Source organism: Sardina pilchardus, chromosome 19, assembly GCF_963854185.1.
Source record: "Sardina pilchardus chromosome 19, fSarPil1.1, whole genome shotgun sequence".
NCBI lineage: Eukaryota > Metazoa > Chordata > Actinopteri > Clupeiformes > Clupeidae > Sardina > Sardina pilchardus.
Genome location: NC_085012.1, coordinates 16,168,511 through 16,181,719, shown reverse-complemented (window position 1 = coordinate 16,181,719; position 13,209 = coordinate 16,168,511). Strand labels below are relative to the sequence as shown.

The following is a 13,209-nucleotide window of genomic DNA, read 5'->3' as shown; positions in this document are numbered from 1 at the left end:
ATGTTCCTACAACCCACCAGCCATCTGGCAACGTCAAGCAGCTGGGCACAAGGATTTCACCTAAACTTCATTAAAACCAGCACATCATATCTATGCATGTGGGGAAGGGCTGCAGTCTTTGCTTTTGTCAGAGAAAGACAAAACAAAGTTGCAAAAAAATCTGCTAATATCATTAGAGACGTGAGATTGGAGAGGAGGAAGAGGACAAGGAAGAAAGAATAACTCTGGGGCATATGGCTAAATGGATGGATGGATGGATAGATACCATATGAAAACCATGTGAGCATCTCCAAACCCCTCCAGCTCAGCTCAGACTGAGCAGCAATCAGTGAAAAACATTTCAACTCATCACATTTCAACTAATATTGATGTAAAGCCTTTTCAACTGATATCAATGAAAAGCAGCCCCCACACCCACACACATACAGTACTCACACTCACCACAGTTGGCCTCATCAGAGTAGTCTCCACAGTCGTTCATGCCGTCACACTTCCAGTCCAGACTCACACAGCCACCGTTGGTGCACTGGAAGTTATACTCATCACACGTCTTCTCAAACTCAGGTTGATTGGCTGAAAAAGAACATATATGCATCAAAATGAAAATGCAGAGTTATGCACCTTGTACAGCTTGATTCAGACATTATATATTTACTTTAAGGTGACTGATTCCATCCAGGCTTAACTTGAGGTATTAATAATTGAATCTTAAAAATCATTAATCAAGTGGTAAAACATGACTGTTACTAGATGAACTATAGTGCTTATCCAAGGTTGTGTGGTGGTGTGGTGCTGTGTGGGGCTGTGAGTGTGATGCAAGTGGGACTCACAGCAGCCAGCATATTCGGGGTCCTCATCCGAGTTGTCCGAACAGTGCCTGATTCCATCACACACCAGGGACTGGAACAGACACTGGGCTCGGTTCTTACACACAAACTCCATGTAGCGAGTGCACAGAGGGTCTACAGAAGGGCGGGGGGGCAGCGAGAGAGAGAGAGGGAGAGAGAGAGAAAGGGAATGAAAGATAGAGAGGGAGAGACAGCAAGAGAGGGAGAAAGGGAAAGAGAGGAGAGAGAGAGAAAGAGAGAGGGGGAGAGGGAGGGAAACACACACACACACACACACAGAAAAAGAGTGATGAGAGCGAAGAGAGGGAAGAGAAGGAGGAACAAAAACACACATCTTCCATCAGTTCAGTGAAACAAGAAGCTGTACATGTAGGCGACATGTATGGGCAAAACAATTCCACATATGATTTGTCTTTTTTTATGTCCGTTTTCTATTTCAAGAGCAAGAGGGAAGTGCAGCACTGAAGAGCGGTCTATGTAGATCAGCATGCATTTTAGGCCACGCAGGACACTGACCACAGTGTTGCTCATCAGCGCCCCCTGGACAGTCCTCTACGCCATCGCAGTGTGCACTGGCGGGCAGGCATGTGCCATTGGAGCAAAGGAAGCCGTTGCAGCGCTGGCCCTCTGTAGGGAAACAACGGAGCAGTCATTGGCATTGCATACACCCTGAGTGCTCTGTTCACAGTACAATGGAGAACAGGAAGGGGGTTGGGGGAGGGGGTGGGGTGGTTGAGACTGACTGCACTGAGAAGGATCCTCGTCCGAGCTGTCCTGGCAGTCGTCATCCCCGTCACACACCCACTTCAGGGGGATGCAGTGGCCCGTGTGACACTGGAAGCTGCCGCTCTCGCATGTGTGCAGGCCCACTGGGGGAGGGAGAGGGGGGGAGGGAGAGAGAGAGTGAGAGAGAGAGAGAGAGAGAGAGAGAGAGAGAGAGAGAGAGAGAGAGAGAGAGAGAGAGAGAGAGAGAAAGAGAGAGAATGAGAGATGGAGAGAGAGAGAGTGAGAGAGAAAGAGAACAAGAGATGGAGAGGGAGAGAGAGAGCGTGAGATGAAGAGGGAGAAAAGAGAGAGGAACCAAATTTAAATTGCATGCACCGATGTGTTTTATTGCATCTCGCAAGCTGGTAGTTCAGATCAATTCAATTTACAGGTAAATGAAAAACAGACATGCTTGACTGACGGGAAGCACCCTTGAGTTTAACATATCGACTAGACGGCAGAAGCATCCCAAATCCACTGCTCTCTGCTCTCCAAACACTGAGAGCACCGTATGCTAATGTAGCAGGCAAGAGGGCCCTTGGCTCTGGTTGGGAGAGAGATGCTCAAGTTGAGAGGCGGCTCACACCTGTGCAGTTGGCCTCATCCGACCAATCCCGACAGTCGTTGTCGCCATCACAGCGCCAGGCGTCACGAATGCACACACCTCTGGCACAGGTGAACTCTCCAGGCCCACACTGATGGCTCTCTGTGAGAAAACAAACACACACACACACACACACACACACACACACACACACACACACACACACACACACACACACAACCAGTGTGAAACTTTACCACACAAAGTTGGGAACAAGACTTGCAGCATCCCATAATGCCTCTGTTACAGACTACAACCTTACTTGCCCAGACAGTGAGCATAACAAGATGTCTTTTAACCCACATTATTCAAGTTAGGCTGACACACCAATGTAAGTAAACAATGTCTGTGCCATGGTACAGTATATGTTACGGTATGCACACTATGCATATGCCATTATGAAGTAATACATGGCGTTGTGCGCAGCGGTGTCTACTACTTCTCTGCCTACAGTACGCTTGGCACTTTGCTTGCATCCATGGCAATGCTGCTATTCGTGAGGTGTGTGCCGACATACCACAGTGCTCTTCATCACTGTTGTCCCCGCAGTCATCCTCATGGTCACACTTGAAGGCCAGAGGGATACAGGAGCCTGAGGCAGCACAGCGAAACTGCACCGCTGGGTCACAAATAGTAGTAGCTGCAGGGAGGAAGAGAGAGAGAGAGAGAGAGAGAGAGAGAGAGAGAGAGAGAGAGAGAGGCATACTGTTAGCCTGGCTATCACCAGACTAAGCTAAATCTTTTGAGACTGAACACTAGTCTGGGGAGTCTGCACTGTATTTCTACTGCACAAGTGGTATGATCAGTGGGCATAGTTCAAGTGACTAATTCATTTGGATAGTCCTTCAACCAATGGTTTGTGATTGGTTCCAGTAAACGTGGACTGAAAGCAGGAGAGAAAATGTACAGGTTTCCAGCCTGAGCTGGAGGGCGAAATGCAATTGCCGATCTATATTACATTTGATTTGATCTTATTTCAATATCCTTCTTCCTTGATGAGAGTTGAGAGTTGAGAGAGAGAGAGAGAGAGAGAGAGAGAGAGAGAGAGAGAGAGAGAGAGAGAGAGACTCGGTCAGGACTCACGGCAGTCTTGCTCGTCGCTCATGTCTCCACAGTCGTTGTCGCTGTCGCACTTCCAGATGCTGCTGATGCACTTCCCATTGGAGCAGCGGTACTGGTTAGGCTGACAGGTGTGCTCTACACCACAACACGCCCAGAGAGTGGGAGAGACAGATAGAGAGGGGAGGGGGGGAGTAGGGATAGAAAGAAAGAAAGAAAGAAAGACAAAAAAGAGAGGGGGGATGGAGAGAAATAAAATAAAATAAAATGAAATGTCAAGGTTTCTTGCAGTCTCACACCTGGACTGCAGCAGCTGAGCACATCACCATCACTACATACAGTATAGTTAATGCACTCCCATATGGAAAATAGTAACGCTCAATTACTGGCCGCTTACGATCACTGACACAGATCATTTTTAAATGCACAGCATAGCATGTAACAATCTTAGAAAACTGGTCCTTGTCCTTATTGTCCTTATAGTGTGCATCCTCTGGATTCCCTTTACAGTATGTATAGAGTCCAGTTCTAGACTGCGTGTGTGTGAATGTGGCCGACTGGACTCACCTTGTTTGACGCAGGTGTTGTTGCGCCGCTGGTACCCGTGTGGGCATTCGCACTGGAGCTCGCCGGAGGGCAGGGTGGTGGTGGGGGTGCCCTCGGGGCACACGCAGGTATGGCGTTGTCCAGGCTGGGGCAGACAGAGCAGGGAGCACGGCTGGTCCACACATGCGTTACTGCCTGAGGAGGGGAGAGGCAGGTGTGGCAATGTATTAGCCGTTACCTACAGTACATTACCTTTAATCATCTCTGTAAAGAAATATGATCTCTCTATCTTAACATGATCTCTTTGTCTGAACAATATCTCTGTAAATCAAGTGTCAAATCAGGTTCATCTGTTTTAATCTAGTGAATCTCTCTTATTCCTCTAATTACCAAATGATCTAAAAGCTTTTGTAGTAATGCTAGAGGTGGGCAAGTGTGGTATCATTTTTTGTGCAGGTTTCTCATTTAATGAAATGTTACATTGAACCATACACATGTGCTCTGGTTCCCTTTATGGTGGCCCTGAGGCCTCCCTTTGTGGAAATTTCCAGAGAGTGAGAGAACTGTTTGTTGTTGGGTGTCTGATTGTTTTCACCCCCCAAGGACACAAACATAGCCTAGGCCATTACAAGGTTAAGGGGTCTTGTAACATCCTTATCTCTGTTGATTCTAACTGATTGGATGGATCATCGTTAGGGGTAAATATATTGTGAATTTCCGTGTGTGTGCGTGTGTGTGTGTGTGTGTGTGTGTGTGTGTGTGTGTGTGTGTGTGTGTGTGTGTGTGTGTGTGTGTGTGTGTGTGTGTGTGTGTGTGTGTTCATTTAGGGTATAACCACTGACTTCACCTACAGATATGTGGGATTGTTATTTGACATTTACAGAGGGTAACATTCTCCCGGTATCAAGAATAAAGCTGCAGTCTCGCACATTTTGACCGCACATGACATGTCCTAAGTGATATAACATAGGCATGACCTCTGACCTCTAGTCTTGCCCTTGTAGAAGATCTTGAGGTCCATGACGCCCGTCAGGCTTCCCACCAGGAGCTCGCTGTCCGGTGAGCCTGCCTTCGGAGCCTTGAAGATGCCCATCCTGGACCAGTCGTCCCAGTACAGATCATTCTACAAGCAATCACACACACATACACCATTAACTCTCATCAAACACCTCTCCAATACCCCCAACATCAGGGATTACATGTACTGAAGTTAAAGTAAAAGCTTATTCAGCCCTTGGGATAGTAAAAGTGTACAATAATTTCCTGTGTGTTAGCCACATTGTGTATAAGCCGCAGGACAGCATTATATGCTAAAGTTAAAGTTAAAAGAAACAAAAACATATAAATACCATATTAACTGCCCCCCTGTATTAACCTCATAGCTGAAGAAAATCAATGTATAAACCGCGGCTAATAGTTGGGAATTAATGGTACAATTACAGTATTGGGTATAGAATATCTACTAGTACTACTCATCATAGGACACTGCTGAGATTGCATAGATGCTTTGGGCAGAGTGTGTTTGCATTGGCGCTCTGGCAGTGTAGTGTGGCATGGTGTGGCATGGTGTGACGCTGTGTGGTGCTCTGCTCGCGTTACCTTGAACACAGCGATGGCGTAGGGGTGAGGCAGGCCCTCCATCAGGACGCTGCGTTGGCCTCCGCTGAAGTCCGCCCTCTCGATGCGATCGCCGTACGCCTCGGTCCAGTAGAGCCAGTGGTCGTCGGCGGTGATCCCGTTGGGCCAGCGCACGCCCTCGGACACGATGCAGGACACGTTGGAGCCGTCCATCCAGCTGCGGTAGACCCCGGCGGCACGGTCCCCCCAGTCCGTCCAGAACATCAGGCTAAGGACAGACAGACCGGTATTTAGGGCAGTGGTTCTCAACAGGTGAGCTCTGAGGCGTGCGGTGCGTGGAATTGAATGAGGAACCCAATGTATTTTTATACAGGATGATGAAATGGATTATATGGCTATTTATAAATGCATCAATGATACAGCTTCTTAATAAAAAAGGTCAGTCTCATGAACACTGCATAGACAAAAATATGGGCATTTGAATGAACAGTGCTGTTACAGTCTATAATAATGTGTGTGCAATCTTTACAATCAGTAACCAGTAACCAGTAACCAAGTTGTGTGTGCCTTAGCATTTTATTTTTGTTGTCCCTTGGCCCCAAAAACTTGAGAACTTGTGGTCTAGGGTAGACATGTAAATACTGTGAGGAAGCAACTCAAGGCAAAAGTACCCAAGTTAAAAAAGAACAGCAAGCAGGAACACAGTTTCAGTTTCCCAAAGCCTCTTTTCAACCATGTACCATGTTTCACATTTTACTTGTCAAATTAGGAGTTCAATAAAGAATCATCTGTACACTCCATGGAAGTTGCCCCAAGCTTTTACAAAATCACTTACAAAATTAAATTTCACATTTTAGCAGTCAATTAGGAGTTGAACAACATAATCATGCACCATGTAAGCCTTGATGAAACTAAAACGCTTCCATTTATTTCACGGTCCAAGATTAAGGGCACACTAGCACTGCTGATGACAACTATGACCATAACGGTAAAACAACATCCACACAGCATACCACGACACGAGGAACAATACTGTTCGGGGATCACTCTCAGAGAGATCTTGAAAGCAATAGAAACTGGATAGGAAAATCATTAGTGAACATGAAGAATGTTCCGAAGAGACTTTCCTTCTTGTTAGTCAGTATGGACGTTCGTATCGTTATCGTTACAGTTGTCTTTTTACTTATACCAGTGGTTATGTGTGTGCATACTGTAGGCCATACCTCTGTCCTGGGATGACAGTAAGGGCTCTTGGGTGCTCCAGAACGGAGGAGTTGAGCAATGTACGTCTCAGATCTCCATCTGGGTTGGACACCTGTTACACACGTACACACACACACACACAGACAGACAGAGTGTTGCAACAACACAGGATGTTTAGCGACAATTCAAGCCCAGTCATGCACAGCTCAGCTATTACTAAAGGACCATACAAAGACTTCTGCTTCCTTTTTCACTAATGCACACACACACTTCAACATTTCTGAGTGAGAATGCTTCCATTTGCACTTTGTTATGTTTCATATGTTATATTCTGACAACAGAGACACTAAAGAGGAGATCCCATTAAGCTTTGACAATATAATTATCTCAAAGATAGTACAGAGGTTTGATCAACTCACTTCAATCTTTTGCGCGCCAGCGTCAACCCAGAAGAGCAGCTGGCTGATGGGGTCAAACGTCAGGGCCTCCACATTCTGAAGGCCTCTCCGCACGACAACCTCCTGGCCAGTGCTTCCGTTTAGACACAGCCTCTGCGGAGAGAATCAGACAGTGGCACATATGACGAGGACACTACTACATACAACATAAGGATGCTTGTGTGTCAAGTCAAGTGTGTATGTGTTTAAGTGCCGGAAAAATAATATTTACAAGGAACTTTAACCATGTGAAATGGATATGCAACCATCAGTCTTTAGGTGTTTGTTTAAGCGTAAACAAACAAGGCTACTAAAAGCAAAGAACCGGTCTGGTGACCATTTGTTGGCCTACATCCATCCCTATGCTACAATTGGTGGGTGTCACTTACACCTCAGTGGGTCCCTAACAAAGGTGTCTGACCGGGGTGTGAACCTTTCCTTTGTTATAATAAGATTACCATTGGGGGGGGGGGGGGGGGGTCAAGGGGACCACCCTTGGTGTTGACAGCAGCTCATTTACTATGACCCTTCACTTCTTGGGCATGATACTCTGGATTCTTACAATACAGATGTCTTTTTAAATTAGAAAAACAAATGTGGTCAAGGCAGCATACGTAATGTACACGTGAACCAGTCAGTAACCCAACCTGTATAATATCCAAAGAGATGTCGGCCCAGTAAACGCAGTTCCGATCGTAGTCAAAGTCCAGCGCCACAGCCTCGCGGAGGCCGGACAGGGGCAAGCGCTGGTCAGTTCCGGTAGCCAGGTCGTACCGGTGGATGGAGCTCCGCACCGCGTACAGGACAAACTCGTTGCTCTCTGGGGGAGGAGGCAGAATCACGTCAGATCCATTCACACACACACACCATTGAATAGTGATGTCAATCAGAGATTAAAGGTGAAATGACAACACGTGATGTGAAACATTGTGTCAGAAACAACAGTTCAAATCATTTCAACTTTTGAGACGACAGGCGGTAAATTAATTGCCAGAAAATGTATAATCTCTGGCCTCCCGAATGACACACTACACTCTAACAGTGGTGGAGAGAACCAGCTGATCAGTCTCCGGTCCTAGCCCGACCTTTAACCTTTCAACATGTGCACATCACTAATCAGGCACCTGAGCACCTGTGCTGTCAAGAAGAACAAACACGAGGTCCCTCTGAGATGAACAGTGCCAGTAGGCATCCAACGGCACTCATGCAGTTCACATGGAATCAAACACAATCTGACAACAACTCGACTGAAATCATGATTCAAAAAGATCTGTTGGTGCATAATCTAAACTAAAGAGGGAATTACTCCAAATTTCACACACTTTTATCGAGAGGCAAGGGAGGGTATTTGCTGATGATTAATGGTTAAATTGACTTGTGAATGCATCATGATTAGACCTCTGTGTTGTAGACATGACTTCCCAGAAGTTATTTAGGGTGAAGCAGTCATTAATTTAATATTTAAATTAATGTTTCATTCAACATTTAGCATAGTTCAACATTGCCACTCCAAATTCCACATAATGAACCATAGCATGCAGTAACTAATCAGCAGACAGACATAATCCGGATTAAACAGTCACGATTCAGGCTCATTTTGGTCAGTCTCGCATACATACTTTGTTAGAAAATGTCCAAATCTCAGAGCACTTTCCTAAGATACAAAAGATAAGTCTTACAATTACTACAGTACTGAAAAATCTCTCTAATAACATCTTCCCACACAGCTTGACTCTTGTTGTTGTTCCAATGTTGCCCTAGCAATTGGCAATGGCCAATAGATTTCATTCTCTCTCCAACTTAAGTTGGTGTGTGGAAAGCATTCTGGTGCAAAATGGCTGCTGTGCATCACCCAGGTGGGTGCTACACATGGTGGTAGTGGTAGTGGTGGTGATGTTGATGGCAATGAAATAGGCTGAAGTGAGGCTCCTCAAAGTAAAGCGCTTTGGGCACCTGGATAAAACGCTACATACGCATACATAAACGTAATGTTTGTTGCTAGCTCTTCTCGGGCACAGAGAAAGGAACTGACCTCCTACTGGACAGGGGAGCATCTCTCCATCCAGTCGCTCCTCCACGTCTCCACCACTGCAGCTGTCTCCTGACACCTTCCTGTACCTGAGAGAGGAAGCACACCTGAGGTCACTTATCTCCGAAGACAGTCAACAGCAGTATTTGACATACAGGTGAGGGGCTCTAAGGCTGGCTCCCCCGCATACGGACTGAGTCTAGCCTTTGACTAAAAGACAACTTAATTGGAGATTTCCATTTAAATAAAAAAGGCGTTAGTCTTGGATTGGACTGTGGATCCATGTCTGTGAAACTTGCCCTCTGAAGTCCATAGTGGCCTCCCAGACTGCCCTGAACAGTAACCAAAAGGATTTCACTGCCCCAGGTTCTAGAGCTTTCAAATTTCAATGTCATTTAATGTCAGCCTAAACATCCAATCATGTCGCATCATGGCATGTTCCAGTACATTAGGGGACAGACAAGGCGTGTTGCCTGGGCAGCAGCTCCGGGGGTCAGAGGCAGGAAGTGGCGGGGACGGTCACCCTCCTCCAGGGTCCATTTTAAAAAGGGTCTTTGAGCCAAATCTCAGCGTGACAGTGCTGCTTATGGGCAGTTCTGCAGTGAAGGGATTTCCAGTAGTTAAGTCGCAGCCTACATTTTCACTATCACAGTCCGACACAAGACGATGCTGTTCCCAAAATAACCCTCCCCCCCCCCCCCCAACCCCACCCCACCCAGCCTACAGTACAATGGCATCATTCATGTGTAATTGGCTCCAGATACAAAGCATGTGACAGGCCCAAGAACAAAGCTCCTTCCTAATCAAATTACCAACGAACACAAATGACATGTGACATCCACGTCCTGCCATGAAAGAATGGCAACCGGACTGCCGAACTGCAGAACATGATTGGTCACTGCTTGTCAATCATGATGTCATCGCAGGTCAGAGGTTATTGCTGCGAATTAACTCCGAAAGAACCGAATGCATGAATGAATGTATTCTGCGTCTCAAATTTCTGGTATCATAGGAGTTGCGTCCAAAGAAAACAGTCTTGAGTAGCAAACATCCAGCTTAGCACAGCTTTGCCGTAATACGACTGTGTTTCTGTGATTGTGGAGTCTGTGACTGTTTCCATAACAGTTAGCGTGCTACTAAGAGGCCTGATATCCTGCTAAATGTGCCTCTGAAGAGAGCGACTGTGTCATATCATAGGGCTGTGATTACCATCACCAAAGTGTTATTTTTTTCCGTTCCTACTCCGCGTCACCCTCTCGGGCCCGTGTGAGTCTTTCGCTCCTCCATGCCACCCTGACCCTGGCTCCTTACCCTCGGCTGCGGCGGTACGTGGTGCCCACGGGACATGGCACCGGCGGGGCGTACAGGTTGCCCAGGAACTCCGGGTCCGGCACACACACCTCAAGAGACAGGTCCTCACTCAGCTTGAAGCCATAGTCACTGTGGGGGAGGTGGCGGGGGGGGGGGAGTAAGAAAAAAAAAACTTTATATAACAGCTTTATATAACAGCAACCGTATGTAATTACTAAGCTAGCCAAGCCCAGTTGTGTGACAAGGCCGGTGAGGTCACCTTCTAGAACATGTGGTACTTCAGAGCTCGTGAACCGGTAAACAAATTTGTCAATATATCCAGAGAACACATTAGACGATTCAAATCATTCACACAGAAGTTACTGTGTGTTGTCGAAAGGTTCATGGTAGCTTGAGGTTGACATTTCTAGTGGTAGCTAACTTGAAGTGTTTTCAGAAGGAGGTGAGCCATGCGTAACGCACCACTCGTAATCCTGTCGCGTGCAGGAGCAGTTGGACAGCGTGACGGGCCGATCGAAGTCCTCGCCGTTGAAACATGTGGCGTGAGGCGTGCGGCGCTTGAAGACCATCTCTCTGCCCAACAGGCAGCCGTTGCCCAGTTCGTCAGAGGGCGACCAACTCTTATAATCCCCCTCAGAGCACGGCACACCTGCATAAACACACATGCACATATACATATATCACAGTGTGCACACACACATACACACACATATTCACAGGCGTGCACACACACGCACACAGACACAGGGCAGACAAACCTCTATCCATCCATCAATCAATCGCCATCATCAATCATCATCTAACAATCTAAAAATGCTGAACGTTTCTGAATAAACAGATAACATCAATATCAGGTGGGTGGACTTATGAAACTCTAAAAGTGTGGTCTTGAATGGATAAAATGAAAGAGTTTTGGTTTTCTGTCACATTCTCCTCCCATATACCTCATTCGACAGAGTTGTGCACCACGGTCGCTGTGTAAATTGAGGCCAAACATAGGTCTAATGCATTTATGCAACTTAATCTACACCATTTGCCCGTTCCGTTTTTCTCATTTTCCTGCTTGCTTATCAGGAACCTCCGAGGAGCTGAAGTGTTGCCTTGAAGACGCCCCTCCGCCATTTTTAATAAGATTGTTCTTCCAAACGGTTCTCAAGGGATCAATCTCTTTCAAACTTTCTTATCGCGTCCAAGCAGGCTGGCCTTACTGACAGCACTGAGACCTGAGGCTGCATTCAAAACATCCAATTACTCACAACATACGGCACTACATACTGAGTAACCCCTATATACAGTGCCTATAGAAAGTTATCATACCCTTTTGAAATAGTTACTTTTTTTGTCTTACAGCCTGAAATCAAAACCCATTTAAAAAAAAAATCTTTTCCAGTTTTATTTACAAATGTAGCTGTACAACATCAAAATAATGAAAAAAAAGTCAACAGTTCTGAAAATTAATAAAAAATTAAAAACTAGAATAACAGGGTTGGAAAAGTCATCATACCCCTGACTTAATACTTTGTAAAGCTTCCTTTTGCTTTCATTACAGCCATCAATCTGTTTGGATATGTCTCTATTATAGCTTTGCACACCTAGATAGGGGAATATTTGCCCAATTTTCCCTGCAGAAATGTTACAATTTAGTCAAATTCTGTGGGGAATGGCGATGGACTGCTCTCTTCAAGTCAATCCACATATTTTCTATAGAATTTAAGTCAGGGCTCTGACTTTGCCACTCAAGGATATTCACCATCCTATCCTTAAGCCACTGCTTTGTTCTTTTGGCAGTATGTTTAGGATTTTTGTTGTGTTGGAAGGCGAATGACCTCCCCATCCTCAGGTGTTTAGGAGAGGGACGCAGGTTTTCCTCAAGAATTTTGGTGTACTTGGCAGCATCCATTTTCCCTTCTATCCTGACCAATTGCCCAGTCCCCGCTGAAGAGAAACATCCCCAAAACATAATGTTGCCCCCACCATGCTTCAAAGTAGGTATGGTGTGTTTTGGGTGTGTTTGGGTGTGTATACTGTGTTTGGTTAGCGCCTGGAGCTCAGTCCAAAAACTTCAATCTTAGTCTCCAAAAAGTTCGATCTTAGTCTCATCTGACCATATAAGCTTTTTCCACATGGTAGCAGAATATTCCAGATGTGTTTTTGCACTGAACTCCAAGCGCAATGTTTGGCGAAAACCAACACAGTACCCCACCCAAAACACACCATACCTAGTGTGAAGCATGGTGGGGGCAACATTATGTTGTGGGGATGTTTCTTTTCAGCAGGAACTGGGCAATTGGTCAGGATAGAAGGGAAAATGGATGCTGCCAAGTACACCCACATTCTTAAGGAAAACCTGCGTTCCTCTCCTAGACAGCTGAGGATGGGGAGGTCATTCGCCTTCCAACACAACAATAATCCTAAACATACTGCCAAAAGAACAAAGCAGTGGCTTAAGGATAGGATGGTGAATATCCTTGAGTGGCAAAGTCAGAGCCCTGACTTAAATCCTATAGAAAATATGTGGATTGACTTGAAGAGAGCAGTCCATCACCATTCCCTACAGAATTTGACTAAATTTTAACATTTCTGTACGGAAAATTGGGCAAATATTCCCCTGTCTAGGTGTGCAAAGCTATAATAGAGACATGTCCAAACAGATTGATGGCTGTAATGAAAGCAAAAGGAAGCTTTACAAAGTATTAAGTCAGGGGTATGATGACTTTTCCAACCCTGTTATTCTAGTTTTTAATTTTTTATTAATTTTCAGAACTGTTGACTTTTTTTTTCATTATTTTGATGTTGTACAGCTAAATTTGTCAATAAAACTGGAAAAGA

At 45.6% G+C, this 13,209-nt stretch overlaps 1 protein-coding gene across 1 annotated transcript in view; it reads right to left on the bottom strand.

Annotated features, from left to right (window-relative positions):
- The window catches only part of sorl1 (sortilin-related receptor, L(DLR class) A repeats containing), a 43,751-nt gene that overhangs the window by 14,896 nt on the left and 15,646 nt on the right, over positions 1 to 13,209 (bottom strand). The window contains exons 14-29 of the mRNA XM_062521047.1: positions 10,843 to 11,029; positions 10,381 to 10,509; positions 9,073 to 9,158; positions 7,688 to 7,860; positions 7,023 to 7,154; positions 6,624 to 6,715; positions 5,422 to 5,668; positions 4,807 to 4,945; positions 3,844 to 4,017; positions 3,301 to 3,414; positions 2,735 to 2,857; positions 2,200 to 2,319; positions 1,592 to 1,717; positions 1,365 to 1,475; positions 831 to 962; positions 442 to 573 (exon numbers count right to left, since the gene is read on the bottom strand). Of these exons, the coding sequence (XP_062377031.1) occupies positions 442 to 573; positions 831 to 962; positions 1,365 to 1,475; positions 1,592 to 1,717; positions 2,200 to 2,319; positions 2,735 to 2,857; positions 3,301 to 3,414; positions 3,844 to 4,017; positions 4,807 to 4,945; positions 5,422 to 5,668; positions 6,624 to 6,715; positions 7,023 to 7,154; positions 7,688 to 7,860; positions 9,073 to 9,158; positions 10,381 to 10,509; positions 10,843 to 11,029 (2,217 nt within the window). The remainder of the gene's footprint in view (positions 1 to 441; positions 574 to 830; positions 963 to 1,364; positions 1,476 to 1,591; positions 1,718 to 2,199; positions 2,320 to 2,734; positions 2,858 to 3,300; positions 3,415 to 3,843; positions 4,018 to 4,806; positions 4,946 to 5,421; positions 5,669 to 6,623; positions 6,716 to 7,022; positions 7,155 to 7,687; positions 7,861 to 9,072; positions 9,159 to 10,380; positions 10,510 to 10,842; positions 11,030 to 13,209) is intronic.